At 32.5% G+C, this 15,534-nt stretch overlaps 1 protein-coding gene across 2 annotated transcripts in view; it reads right to left on the reverse strand.

Moving 5' to 3' along the window:
• Positions 1-13,808: 13,808 nt before the first annotated feature.
• LOC139523415 (uncharacterized) overlaps positions 13,809-15,534 on the reverse strand; it is a 40,381-nt gene continuing 38,655 nt past the window's right edge. The window contains exon 7 of one of the 2 annotated variants that reach the window (XM_071317443.1): positions 13,809-14,687. In XM_071317443.1, coding sequence (XP_071173544.1) covers positions 14,665-14,687 — 23 coding nt within the window. In that variant the 3' untranslated portion in view covers positions 13,809-14,664. The remainder of the gene's footprint in view (positions 14,688-15,534) is intronic. The other variant, XM_071317441.1, reaches the window with a different exon arrangement.

Raw genomic sequence — 15,534 nt, forward strand, 5'->3', positions numbered from 1 at the left:
TTAAAGCTAGATAGAACGACATTATCTAAGTATAAAAATACGAAAGTTATTTTAGGAGACAAGAGGCTGTCGGCAAAAGTGTTATGTTTTACAGGAGGAGGAGTTATCGTTACTTCTGTTCTCATCATTGTTGTCCCGGATCTGTATAAACTGTTATGTTACATAACAAAATCGTACAGAAGAAAACTCAAGAAAAGAAGAAAATTAAAAATGTCTATAAAAGACAACCAGTCGAGCTGTTTATGGAGACAAATGTAGATTTGCGAACAAACATAAACAGTTAGCTTCATGCGGATACGGTTTTTTTATTACTCGATTTGTCTTTTATTTATTTTTCTTTCCCTGTGCGCCCTTCAAAAAAATTAAAAGAACAATAATACCTTGACCCAAAAGAAAAACGACAAAAATACCAAAAAAAAATAGTCTACATAATACTACATAACAACACAAAGACAAATCAATACGAACTCAATAAAACAACTGGGTGGGTCTTAGGTTTTTTCGTTAGGGTAAACCGATATGTAACAGTTGTGTTACTCATGGAAAGAAGACAATTGTTGATAAGTTGCATACCCTACCGGAGCACCTGAGACCACCCCCAGTTTTGTATGGGGTTCGTGTTGCTTATTATTTAGTATTCCATGTTGTGTTTTGTGTACTATTATTTGTCTGTTTGTCTTATCGTTTTTTAAGCCATGGCGTTTTCAGTTTGCTTTCCGATGTCCCTCTGGTATATTGTGCCCCTCTTGCATAATGTGATATCAATATCGAGGAAGAGACGTCAATTGGAACCTCGATTGGAACATGTCATTTGTAGCACACATATTTGATAACGGACGTACCGGTCGCCCAAGATTTATTCTGTACATTTTTTTTACGTTGACCTTTTGTTGTATTCAGAAATACTATAAGTAATGATTCGAATAAAAAGACTATAATTGAAACAAGCAAAATTTGCTTTTATGATATATCATTAAGTGAAATCATTTACATCCAAGTGTTTAATCTGGTGTCAACTTACAAAACAACATATTTTATACCCCCTGTCGATTTACATTAGAATGGCAAATGGAGAATTAGTTTATGCGATTAATGTTGATCAGGGATACATGACAGACAATACAAACAACGCCTGTTTAAACATGCTTTCCTCACGGTATTTGCAGATAAAGGTTTCCGTGGGAGAAATGTAGATTATGGTTTATGGTTCGAATTTAACAGAACATCCAGCAATGTTTATGTATGAGCCTCTGTAGTGTAAGGGTTTAACAATACATAGACTTGTTAAAATGTTTAATAATTTCATTTGAATTTTAGACCAGACGCCATCAGATAACCTCCTTAGACATACTTATTAACTAAAACGTACAAACAAGTAGGTACACTCGTATCACTTCTGCAGTTCTGTTTGATTTTATGCCATAGAATAAAACAATATGCAAATCAGTATTACCAGTATTAGAAGGATTTTTCTTCAGTCCACGAAATCTTAGAAAGTCTTACTGATTAAAATACTACAATAGGTAACAATTTGACAATTTAGTAGTGTCATATTAATCCTGAATACAACGTTTGGTGGTGCGCCTGTCAGATGCGGAACGTACAGATAAGGTAATAGGTAATAGGTGAATATACTATTGGTATCGGTAGCGGACTCGACCCGGAACTTCTTAATTATTGGCAATATTAATTACGTGGAAAACAAAAGGGCCTGGAGTGGTGTAATTTTTAATCTACATCTTTGTACTATATTAGTTATATATAAAGTTGAATTCTGTGATTCGTCGTTTTTACGTGATGACGGCTGACAAATTGGACCTCGTAATTTTAGTATTATAGATATATTTATAGATTATTACATGGCATTTTTCATATTGCCCTGGTATCAGCCCTAGACTCCCATATCAAGCCAGAGGGCTTTAGCCCGAGGGCTTGATATGGGTCGTGGGCTGATACCAGGGACCATATGAAAAATGCCATGTAATCATCTATTTATCACATATTTTTAAGCAAGAGAAAACAAATAGCTTACACCAAATTATGTTTGATATTTCATCAAAAATCAAAAAGATATTTAACAAAAATAAAATAAAAAATGTATCACTGTGAGTTTAAAAAAATTCGTATCACAGTAGGTAAACACCTTCTTTGATTGAGACCAACATTGACATGATTGCATCATGATTGTCTACTTTTGCAGAGGTAGAAGGGCCAGGGTTTTGAGTTTCAGTATTACTATAAACCTTCGCTGGTTTCTTACCCTTAACACTGGAATTTGAAGTGTTTGCTCCGCCACTTTGTCGACTCATGTTTCCTTTTACCAGCCGCGCTGGAAACGGAATTAATCTTCTCGAACAGACGCCCACCTTTGTCCGTATTACTGATGTCTTCATGCGAAGACTTTCTTTTTGAAGCGGACCCATTTTCAATCATTTTCTTCGCCATGTGTTTTCTTTATAACCTGTTTACGGCAAAGTGCCGAAAACAGGTAAAAGTCGTAAATTTTTCCCGAATTGCATCCGGTGATTACTTACTTTTATTTATATTTTATATCAAATTTTAATAATTATAAAATGAAAACCAACTACGTTGGTTTAATTCAATCTGAAGTTAGGACAATTCAAACTACGTCCGAACTGTCCAAGAGCTATCAGCACACTAAAGTTCACACATGCGCAGCACAATCTCATTTGGTCCCGGAAGTATTACAACGAAATAAAATTCTGATCACTGTGCTAGTATATGTTTTCAATATTGTATTTTTCTACATTGTACAGCGTGTCCTAGTTTTGAGTCTGTTTAATTCAAACTTGTTTTTCTCAAGCTTATGATATTCACAATTTGTTTCGCCGAATTTCAAATTAGCATCATCTTATAAAACAAAATATGAAATTAACTTGCATGCATGTATGTGTGGTAAATGTATACTTCATAGAACGAATCGCTTCTTATGTTTGCTTTTACAGAAAAAAAATGTAGCAAAGAATATATCATAATTATGTGAATAGTATTCCAACAAACATGAAACAGTTCCCATGAGGTTCTGTTTTATGTACATTCTATTATCATTTCTTTAATATGATTTTACATCTTCAATATGTGAAAGCAAAACGATTATTACAGGACAAATATGTCGACCCAAAAAGGGGTCTCAGTCAGTGACAATCTTCTTTTGAAATAAAAAAAAAAGCAAAAAAAAAAAACCAGATCGATACAAACGAATTCAAAACCCTATGCATCCAGAACATGAAACAAATACTAGTAGTAACATATAAAACATGATGAGCTCATAGTGTGTGTTATTTTCAGGTTGGACCCACATAAGGTCGGAAAGTAATGACAGGCCATTTATCAAGCAAAGGAATCAACGTGTGCAAGGCTAAAGTTTGTAAAGCATTAGCGACAGCTAACTCGTGCTACCATCATTTATGATAGCAGCTTTAATTTGGTAGATCCAGAACTTTTCATAAGGGGTGCCATTGAATTACCTTGAGGGGTTTTTAGTCATGCTCCGATGATTCCCAATATAATTAACCAAATTTCCCCCACAAAAGGTTGGGGGCACCAACGGAAATACATACTGACCAACTTCTGCAATGATGACAGCGTATAATGCACATGGTCGACGCTTCCACAAAGCCAAGAAGTAAGCGACGACATCAAAAGTTCAATGTAGGATAAAAAAAAATTACTGAATTCACAGAGTTTTTTCACTGATTCCTTATTCTTAACTTAATTTGTGAAATATTGATTGTTAATATATTGAGATGTCCCCTTGAATGGTGGAACGGAACATTTTGCTCTGCATAATTTCGTTGAAAATGTCGTTTTAAGTCATAGCTAGCTAGCTGATTTTTGGATATGATTGTATTCAATAATGCAGAGGCGTGAGTGTTAACAACGATTTTTTTTAATTGAAATATAACTTTTGCACAATTATTGATTATTTTATTTCCTAAACGGGCAAAAAAAATTGATAACATTGCGCACACTGAGTTTCCGTATTGATTACTAAACAAAGGAGACATTTTCGATCGAGCATATAAGTTTGACTTTGGACTTTCGTGTATATATAATTTGCAAATTAGAAATGACACTTTTTGGTAAGCCTTTGAACCTTTTGTTTGTGCTAAATAAAGGCAACAGTAGTATTCCGCTGTTCAAAACTCTTATATACCTATATGGAGTTATTTTCTTTCAGAACGTCAGGTCATTCTTTTTCAGGATCAACCCGGACGATACCATGTTTCAATGGTATATGCTCCAAGGCATAAAATAATGACCTGTGGTTATTATTTTCCTTGATAAACATGCAATCTATGATTTACTTCAAAATTTTATTCGTCTAATAGTTCTTTGTTGCCTATTTGGAAATTTAGTTTCTATAGTTCAACCGATGATAAATGTAAAAGAAACCGTCATTGTAGACCCGCAATTTAATTTTAGAAACAAATAACGTGAAGTTTTGTTGATTTTTCACTATAATAAAGAAACATTATCATATAAGTTAGAAGAATTTTAATGTTGACTTTCATAAAATAAATCCAGATTTAACATATTCGTGTGTAAGATTTTTGAAAATCTTATTGAGTCAAACTGAATAGGTTGATTGCTTAACGTCCGGTGGCAAATATTTCATGCATGTTCAGAACGAGACACACTCAATAGGAAATCATACTGTGACCTACATGTATTTATATTTGTCTTCGTGTCATTTCATAAGTTTTTAAAATTTATGTATACCTTTTACTCTATCAAATGATCAACTAATAAAATAATCTTATATTCTATTGAATAACATTAACGTAACTCACGAAAGGGTCGGGTGTGGAGGGTCTATAATTTTATCCTGATTATCTTTTAATGAAATGTATTGCTATTCCAAAGACAATCTTTCTGAATTTTTCATTCGATTCAAGTAAAATGGTTAAATAAATAACAACTTTTCCCCGATAGTAATAACATAACAAAACGAAAAAAAAACCATACCATAACTTACAATGTGTCTTGCATTTGTCATACACCGTTATCGGATGGTAATATTACATTTGTGTCTTACTTCATGCAGTTACAGTAATATTTTTATTGTGTATCATGGATAACAATTTTTGAAGGTTTATATCTAAGTTATTTAGTGAGTTTTATTTCTCATTTTAAATGATCCGCAGGGCGTATGAAAACCTGAACGCATTAGAAAGGAATATCCCACTTTAGTGTTGTCGGTAAAAAAGGATACTAAATTTTACGGTATATAAGTCAGATAATGCATATTTTAAGGTTTTTCTTGTCGTAGAACACACCTCGGGGTGTCAGGATTGTTCAAAGAAAGACCTCCCTCCGGTCGGTCTTTCATTTGTTCAATCCTGACACCCCTCGGTGTGTTCTTCGACAAGAAAAACCTTAAAATATGCATTATCTATAACCTAAATCCATGGACAAAAAACAAAATCGGGGTAACAAACTAAAACCGAGGGAAACGCATTAAATATAAGAGGAGAACAATGACACAACGCTAAGTTTATCTAAGTAAAGATGTCACCGAAAGAAACGGCGGCACTTCTTGCTGAAAGACGCAAAATAGTTAACCAATCAAAAGAAGATGATTCTTACTTTATCTTAAACATGATCCTCCAAGTCGTCACGACCATGGATAACAGAAAGTAAAAAAATAAAGAAAGGTGTAAACTGCAAAATATAATCACATCTATTCTAGCGTTAATTTGGGATTTGGAAAAAACTGTTCCCGACATTAAATTGTAGAATTCTGAAATGGAGAGTAATATTCAGGGCATAAGTAATGTATTTGACGAAGTAAATATTATAAATAAAGAATACAAAGCAAAAATACAAAATCTCTCGTCGAAATTTAACCAACTCGAAAACTCAACAAAATCTGAAATCGGCAAACTCAGGGTAGAAAATGATAAGGTACAACAACTTGAATCGAACATACTAGACCACCAGTGCAGATATATGACCTAGCATACAATAGAGATGAAAACTGTGAAGCAAAATTGAGAAATTTCATCTATGAGGAGCTGCAAATTGAATACCACATAGAATTTGGAAACGTCCATAGATTTAGAAAAAATTGAGATGAATTGGCAATAACGACATGATTGAAAGGGTATATCTAAAATATTGTAAACTGCTATTTAGTCTGAAAACATCTACACCCTCTTATATGATTTATGGGGAGCTTGGGAGATATCCTATAGACTTGGACATAAAAACTAAGTTGATTTCATTTTGGGGAAATTAAACTCTGGTAAACAGACATTACTATCATATATTTTATATTTTATATAAATTGTGTTATCACATTTTTGATAATGACAATGTTAATTTTTCATGGTTAAACAGAATAAAGACTTTTCTGAACGAATGTGGTATCCCAATGTATGAGAAACGCAATCTTTTATAAATTGCAAGTTGTTAGTTTCATTAATCAAACTTAGACCTAAAGATCAGTATTTACAAGTCTGGCATTCTTTACTTGAAAACTCGCCATAGGCACTAAATTACAAACTTTTTGAAGATTTTTTAATAAGGAAGGTTATTTTGAAATTCTTGGGATCAAACTGTTTATTGATTTGTGTAGATTTCGGACCACAAATCACAAGCTCCCTATTGATAAGGGTAGATAGAACAATATAGTTAGACACAATAGAATTTGTTTTCTATGTTATAAAAATGATATTGGTGATTAATTGCATTATATATTAGAATGTAAATACTTTAAAGGAAACATTATTTAAAAAATGCTAATATTGTCAAATACAATCAGATTATGTCTTCAAAAAACAAATCCGAATTGATTAAACTATTGTAGAGTACAAAGACTAAGGCCGTGTTCACATTGACCTAAAATCGGTGTTGTGTTAGTGTAACTCACACGTAAACTAAACACAATTGCGTTCCCATTGATAAAACTCAATGTTTACATGTAGTTTAAATGATGTTTTATCTACACACAGTCGATAGTCAATGTAGGCCTTGTGTAGGTTAAGTGTACACAAAACTAGGCATTTAGGACATTAGTTTTACCGTGTATATATTTAAGGAAGAAACTATTTTTGAGTAAAATTGATATTTTTGATAATTATTAGTATAGTTCTTTACAGAAATTGTTGTCTAAATTTTACAGTATTTTTTTTTTTTTTTAAATAACGTACTTCATTAACCCCTGATCAAGACTCAAAGCAGCATCATTGCCGAACCCATAAGGCAGCTACCAATTGATTTTCGGGGGGAGGCCGTTATTATTGTTGAGTATAAAACATAAAGGCAAGGGGGTCGGGGGGGAGCTATGGATTTTGTTTTGGAAACAAAAAATGTTTCCAGTTTTTGGCCCTGAAAAAAAATTGTTTGTTTCACCCTCAGCTGCCACTATTTATAATGCTAAAATTGATTTTGACTTGTCACCAAAATTTGTCCTGAAAAAAATCAATAGCTCACGTCCCCCGTCCTCCGCTCCCCCTCCCCTCCACAAAAAATGAAGTAAATAGTTGCTGCCTAATTCATTTGAAAAGGTCTTCCCGAATCAACTTGACGTACACAGAAATATTCGCCACTGGTCTTTACTCAAACAACGATTCACGCATAAATGCATGACTAAAAAAAGTGTGAGGTAAATGATATGTTTGTCTAGTATATCAGATCCGTTAAATAACACTTAAAATAAATTAAAAAAAAACGTTACCCTATTCCTTTACTAAATACTCCTTGGAGAAGAAATACCATTTGAAACGAACAGAAAAGATAAAAATGTAGTGATCCCTAATATCTCAATCCTTTTTTTCGGCTGTAAGCACGCTGCTGCAGCTAACGTTATCTAATGCGTAATCGAGACATCTCTAGTATATTCAAACTACTACAAATTATAAAAATGGCTTTTATAAAGTAGCAACCACTTAACTTAAAAAAAGGGGAGGGTTATTTTTTTTTATCTGAGTCAGATTTTTTTCGCGCGTACGTTTTTATTCCTTTTTTTCGATGCTGGTGATCAAATTCTTTTTTTTTCAATATTTAACACTATAATGTATGGGGGAACTCTTGATTCATAATATTTTTTTATCATCTGTATGACCATTTTTATTTTATCAAATTGGGGATCGGAATATTTCCATTCCAACCCCCCCCCCCCCCCCCCATCCCCACCCCCATTTTGAAGTCAAATGGTTGTTCCCTTATCGCTAGAAAAATTGTCCAAATATTTTGAATTTAGTTCTACGTAATGAACATTTAAATGACATATAGTTTACAAGTGGGAACATATCTTATGTACAGGTAGCTAAACACGGTGTATAGATGTGAACAAATGTAATGTGAAACCAGTGTACACTACACTAAACTAATTGTAAACATGTTTACTCTACACGGCGTTTGGTGTGAACACGGCCTAAGGTACATGTATTTTATTGTGACGTGTTAGAGAAATGCAAGTCTAGTACATAGACTTGTAAGATATTTTTATGTGTGAATAATAAAGTATACTGTTTAATATTCTGTATTTTTTTATGGAAGTTTTTATGTACATTGATGTAGGAAACAGTAACTGTGTGAAATTACTTGTATTGTACTACTTGTAATGCTTGTAGTCTGGAACATATGATAATTGAAGCAAATAAGTTTTAATTAACATTTAATAAGTAAAGATAGAACCATTATAATATTATGATCTTTATAGAAATATTGAATTACTGTCATTTGTATATTTGATAAACAAGTTGAAGTTCATGTTATAATTTACCAGTTCATAGTAATAATCCACTGAATAATCCAATTGTATGTCTTGTAATTTTGTGAAGATCCAATAGTAGAAACTAGTAAATCGTAGTAAATTCCACGCACCTGTGCTTGAATTTTATGAATGAAATGTCTTGACATGCGCAGTAGAACCCATGTGTCACTTGGGACGATTGTTCAATAAAAACACTATTTTTACGTGTTGGCAACTGTTTTCACATACTTCTTGTAATTCCTTTTAGTATTTGTAACTAACGTCTTCAGTGTTTTGTTGATGTTAATGTTCATTATCCTCGATATTTCACATTTTGATCCGCCGGTGACACTCAAACTTTTCGCAGTGTTGTTTACGTATTGTGACTTCCGGTGGCGCTGTATATGTCGTGTACAAGTTGCGATTTTGTACAGGTTATAACATGTACAAAAATATTGTACATGTTATAATTTGTATAATGCAAAAATACAAGTTATAACATGTACAAAAGTACCTCATACATGTTATAACCTGTACAAAATATTGCTTAAAAATGGTTTTAACTTGTACAAAATTTCAAATAAATCTTAATGAAGTAAAATATATACATTTAAATTCACCAATGCATAAAGAACAACAATAAATAGGCCAGAACGTGTCTTTTTCTGTAGAGGACAATGATCACAAAGTTTCAGAAATATATGTTTCATGACTCTAGTTGGCTAAATGTGTTTTCATGTAATTGTATGTTTTATGCAGTCCATCATGGCTTAAATAAGTGAAAAAACTATTTACTGAAAGCTTGCATTCCTCAATGACAATAACATTAGATACTAGTAACTAAATTCTTCCAAAAATTTTAAGAAAACAATTCCTAATAATTTTGGGAAATACTCCTCCCTCTCGTTTTTATAGCATGCAAAGACTAAAACAATGTCTTATATGCTGACTCTGTAAAAGCAAGAGAGAGCTGAAATAGTTTTCATTGGACCACGCTTCATTATCATTACCTTTTGATCTACTCTTCAACATTTTTGGCCTTCAGCATGACTTATGTAAATTAAAAACTCAATTTTGGTTTATAAACTATAAGATAATTGCATGAGGTGAATGTCATTTTGATCCGCCGGTGACACTCAAACTTTTCGCAGTGTTGTTTACGTATTGTGACTTCCGGTGGCGCTGTATATATTGTTGTATTTTAGTTACCATAGAAATTTGTTTAGTACCATGCATAAAATGTTTATTATATAAAGCGTACTTAAATTGTATATTATTGTGATTTTTGTAATTTATTATAGAATTTCAATATTTAGTTGGACGGCAAGCGCGCGATCCAACAATTTTCCAACTTTCCAACAATCCAACATTGACGTAATTTCGACGCTTGGACGTCAGTTCTGCTCAAACTTTTGGTTCTTACAGTTGGTATTTTTATTTGCTCGCTATTTATTTTAGTTAAAATGGTTAATTTTTCTTAAAAACTTTATTTTTCTAAAGGTAAATTTGTAAAGGAAAATAGTAAAGTAAACGTTTTTAAAGTTTAAAAGGAATATTTCATTTTAGCGGACTCTTTAAAGCTTTATTTCTAGTTTATATTTTAAAGTTTGGATTATTGAAATTGTTCATTGAAGTTCATGTGTATTGTTAACGTTTGTCTTTTTGTAATAAATAGAATTAAATAGGAAAGTAGGCAGTTAAGGGATAATTTCCTAAAGGTCTGGAAATTATAATAAAGTTAAGGGATAATTTCCTAAAGGTCTGGAAATTATAATAAACAAAACAGTTTATGAATGGTATAAACTGTATTTCATTATTAGTTATTCAGGAAAGGCTCTGAAATATAACTAATAATAATAAACATTTTTTTTATGTAACTGGTGAGGTCTCAGTTACAACTTTTACAAAAATAGTTAGAAAAAGGTCTTCTGACTAAATTTACTAGAAATTAGTATTTTCTCTTAGGGTAATTTATTTTCTTATTAAGATAGCAGGACTCAGCCTTTTTATATATTTTTCTGTCACACCAACATATTATCTCTTGAGTGTAGAGATAAGTTAATAAATATCTCTTGAGTGTAGAGATAAGTTCATAAATATCTCTTGAGTTTAGAGATAACTTACTACAGTTATTCTACTGAATAGATTCTTGTCATATCATTTAAGTCTATAATTTTAAATATAGTACTAGTCAAAATTGTTGTTTATCTGGAATTTAAATGAAAATATATGATTCTTGAGATGAATAAAATATAGAAACTTATTTACGTGACTTTTAGCAAATGCCTATACTGACCAGCTCATATCTTGTCATACTGACTTTGTTGTTTACAAACTACTCATAATATTTGAGTAAAAACTCTTGGGTTGAAGCATTTCAAGCCCCTGCCCGCTACATAATTTTGGCATCCTCGGTGGGATTCATTAAACTTTATTGGATCCTGTGATACGAACCTTTTGAAGTGTAATAGATTAACAGTGCAATGGGTAAACCTAAGTCTGTTCGTTCAAGAAAGACCGACACCTATAATAAGGGACATAGTAGCCAATATGAATCAGAAACAGAAGACAGTGAAATCAATACTGTCTATACCACTGATGACGAACCATGTCATTCTGAAAGTGATCAAGTTTATGAAGTTTCTCATGACTTGTCTAACATAGAGACAGAGGAAGAAGAAGAAACAGTAATTTTCAGACCCAGATCCAAATTAAGCAAGAGGCCAAGTCCTAGAAAAACTGGCTCTCCTAAAATGTCCTCCAGAAATAGAAAGCAAAATGATATAGAAAATAAGTCAGAACCTCAAAATCAAGGTGATTCTGGGGTAAATGATATTATTAAAGTAGCTATACAAGATATGACTGGTCAAGTAGTAACAGCCATTCAAAATGCTTTTACTGACATTACAAAGCAATATAGGCATAGTAATGCTTCAAGTGAGCAACCAAAACATGCTAAAAGTATAACAATTGCTAATAATAGTAATTCATTTTCTAAAGTTAGAAAAAGTAAACCAAGTTTTACATCTTATAGTAATTTAGATTTTACATCAGCATCTGAGTGTGATGAATCTGATGACGAAATATTTAGTGATGCATGCTCTGATATTGATACTAATAGTATTGACACAGATGTTATAACCCAAAGTAAACAATCAAAGTCAAAAATTGGGTTTTCCAATGCCAAACTCCCTTCTTTCACAGGAAAAGAAAAATGGGAGGTATGGATTAATAGGTTTGAGGCAGTAGCAAACCTACAAAATTGGGATAGCAGAAATAAATTGGGTGAATTGTTAACCAGACTTCAAGGGGAAGCTGGGGATTTTGTATTTGACCAATTAAAGAGTAAAACATTAAAGAATTACTCAAAATTAGTTACAGAACTTAAGAATAGATTTGGGGTCTTTGAAAATAAAAGAGCATACAAGATACAATTTAATAGGCGTACCCAGAAATCTAATGAAGACACTGCAGACTATGCTGCAGAATTAAAACGCTTATACCACAAGGCCTATTCTAACCGACGTGCAAAAATCAGACAGGAAGACTTGCTACAAAGATTTTTAATGGGACTGTCGGATACTGAAGCGAGAATTTATCTGGAACTTCCTAAAGACCCCAAAACTATAGAGGAAGCAGTCCAAGAGGTCATAACATATAAAGAGACTACTTCTGAAACACATGAAAGCAATTCAGGAAGAAATACCAAAGTAAGACAACTAAAGAAAGAGAACACCAATTTCAACAAGCAAGATTCCACAAGTTCAGTAAAAGATGTAATTTCTTTAACCAAAGATGAATTACAGAAGATGTTTAATCAAATGTACCTAGACGAGAAAAGAAAAGATGTGATACAGACATCAGTAGCAGGACAGTTGGACAGACAGGCCTTCAATGTCCATGCCCCACCCTATATTCCTAATGGGAATTATAGGAATAACAATTTGGAAAGAACCAATAACCCAGAAAACATCCCAAAATGTTACTACTGTGGTAAACCCGGTCATTATGCCAGAAAATGTTATGATAATCCCAATAGAGTAACCGATTATAGGAATAACAAGACAATGCCTCCAAGACAGACGAATAAACCTTACACTCCCCAAAACCATAATAGTAGCCCGTCAGATGTATATACATTAAACTAGAAAGGGTTAACCCAGTTGACCAGAGGTTAGCCCTTAAGTTAAATGAAAATGGTCATAAATTGGACAATATTGGTGTACAAGAGCCAACAAGCAGTATAACTTTTAGTAATAGTAAAGAGGAAGATATTAGCAATAGTAATAGTAAACAGATTTTTTTTAGTAATAGTAATAGTAAAGAGGAAACTAGTAGCAATAGTAATAGTAAAGAGGAAACTAGTAGCAATAGTAATAGTAAAGAGGAAACTAGTAGCAATAGTTATAGTAAAGAGAAAACTAGTAGTAATAGTAAAGAGAAAACTAGTAGTAATAGTAATATATCTTCTGTCACATTAGAAGATACAAATTTGGTTTGTTCTAATCCAGTTTTAGGAATTGAACAATCAGTTGCAAGTAATGTTATCGCAAGACAAGTACTCCGAAGTGAGGGAGTCTATGTCGAAGGACTTATCCAAGGGTCTGAGGTAAATTTTACTGTAGATACAGGGGCAGTCCGGACAGTATTATCCGTGTATGCCTTTAATAAAATTTCTCATGTTAATAGACCAATCTTGGAAAAGTCTAATATTTTAGCTTGTGCTGATGGTAAACCCCTAAAGGAGCTAGGGAAAGCTTATTTTGAAATTAAATTAGGAAATTTATGTTTTGATACAGAAATGATAGTTGCAAATATAGAAGATGAAGCTTTGTTAGGACTAGACATTTTGATGAAATCTCAATGGGGTCCTGCTGACATAAAGTTAACAGAAGGAATTATACTGCTTGGTGGTCATGCTGTCCATTGTACACAAATTGGTCAAAAAAAATGAATTTATACGAAAAATTTATGGGGAAGCTTACTATGAAATTCCCACAAGGTCTGAAACTTTAGTTGATGTTTTTATTGACCGACTTGATGATGAAATTGATTCTCCTGAAACAGTGCAAGATTGCATTTTACAACTCACCGAGAAATTTTCAAAAAGATTTCCATTAGTAATGGTACCATGTTTAGTTAATAGTAATAGTAGCCAAGCTAACATAAGCCAAGATGTTACTTGTAATACTAGTACCTGTAGTATTATGAACCCATACATGTATGATCAAGATACAGAAATTGGTTCAACAGAAGTAGTTGAATATGAACCTAAGATGCTATTTAAATGTGAAGCCACACATGAAGTAAACAGCCAAATTGCAATGAGAAGACTGCAATTTCACGACACAAATTTTGAGTCTGGAAAGAGGGTATCCAAAGAAGAAATAGGTAGACATTTGACCAATAAAGAAAAAGAACTTACGCCAGAACCACCCCCTTCACCAGAGCCATCCCCTAAATAGCAACATAGCTCCAGTTGCACTAAAGAAACAGAAGAAGTCCCAGCTGGTAGCTACATGAAGAGACAATTAATTTTAGATTGAATAAGATGTACATGTATTTTTAATTTTTTAATAGAAATGTTATGGTATTGGTTTTTTGAATTGTTAATATCAAAACTACATGTAATTTATGGTTAAGATAGAAATTATTAGAAAATCATTTTGACTGAAAATATATTTTTGGAAAGTTGAAAGATTAAAAGTAATTTATTTATGAAATAGTCAAAAGCTTTTAAGTGTTAAAAGTAAAATTTTGAGTATAAATTTTGAACTTATATTTAAATATTTTGGTACTGTTTGCATGGTAACTAAAAATTTTCCTTTAGAGAACCTCTGGTTCTTAGCCATGTTCCAGTTTGTTTATAACGTTCAGTAATTTTCCACATTTGGTATCTATGTATGTTTATCCGGTATCTACTGCCCTCATGCTGATGGTCACTATGTTGAATCTTCTGTTGTATCTGTAAAATATATATAAAGAATATTATGTATGATTTTTACATATCTGGTATTATATTATGATGTATTTGTGTGATGAGAATACTAATTTCATTCAGTTTTTGAAATAATTCGTAAAGTATTACATGTATTAAGTCTATTATTCTGAAGTAAACACATTTAAAGCAGAAGAAAATATTTCAAACTTTATTTGTAAACTTTTGCATAAGTTAAAAAGTATTTGCGGGGACGCAAATAGTGGAAAGGGGGTAAAATAGAAATATTGAATTACTGTCATTTGTATATTTGATAAACAAGTTGAAGTTCATGTTATAATTTACCAGTTCATAGTAATAATCCCAGGGCCGTAACTAGCCTCTTGTAATTGTGAGGCAAAATATATTCGCCGAGCGAAGCGATGCGAAAAATTTTGGGCGAGGGGTCTGGGGGCCGCTTAAGGCCCCCAAAAGCTCTGAGCGAAATAAAGCAAAATCGTGCATTCTGAGCGTTTCTCGGACTCTTCCTTACACTGAAACATAATGAATTTTTAGCTATTTTTTTCCGACAATATTCTGGTCTCAAAGCAAAAACAAAGATTCATTGTAATTTAAGACTTCAAGTCTTTTAGGTTTTAGGGACACCATTAAAAGGCCGATATGTAGGATGAAGCAAATATCGTAATTCTCATAATCATCAATACCAGATCTGTCTGTCTGTTCTGGTCTTGTATTGTGCTTAGACTTTGGGGATTTTAAATGACTAGATTGAAAATATAGTGAAAGTGCAGTATTATACTTTAATATAAAAAAGAAGATGTGGTATGATTGCCAATAGGACAACTACCCACAAAAGACCAAAATGACACAGACA

This window comes from Mytilus edulis, chromosome 5, assembly GCF_963676685.1.
Source record: "Mytilus edulis chromosome 5, xbMytEdul2.2, whole genome shotgun sequence".
Lineage (NCBI taxonomy): Eukaryota > Metazoa > Mollusca > Bivalvia > Mytilida > Mytilidae > Mytilus > Mytilus edulis.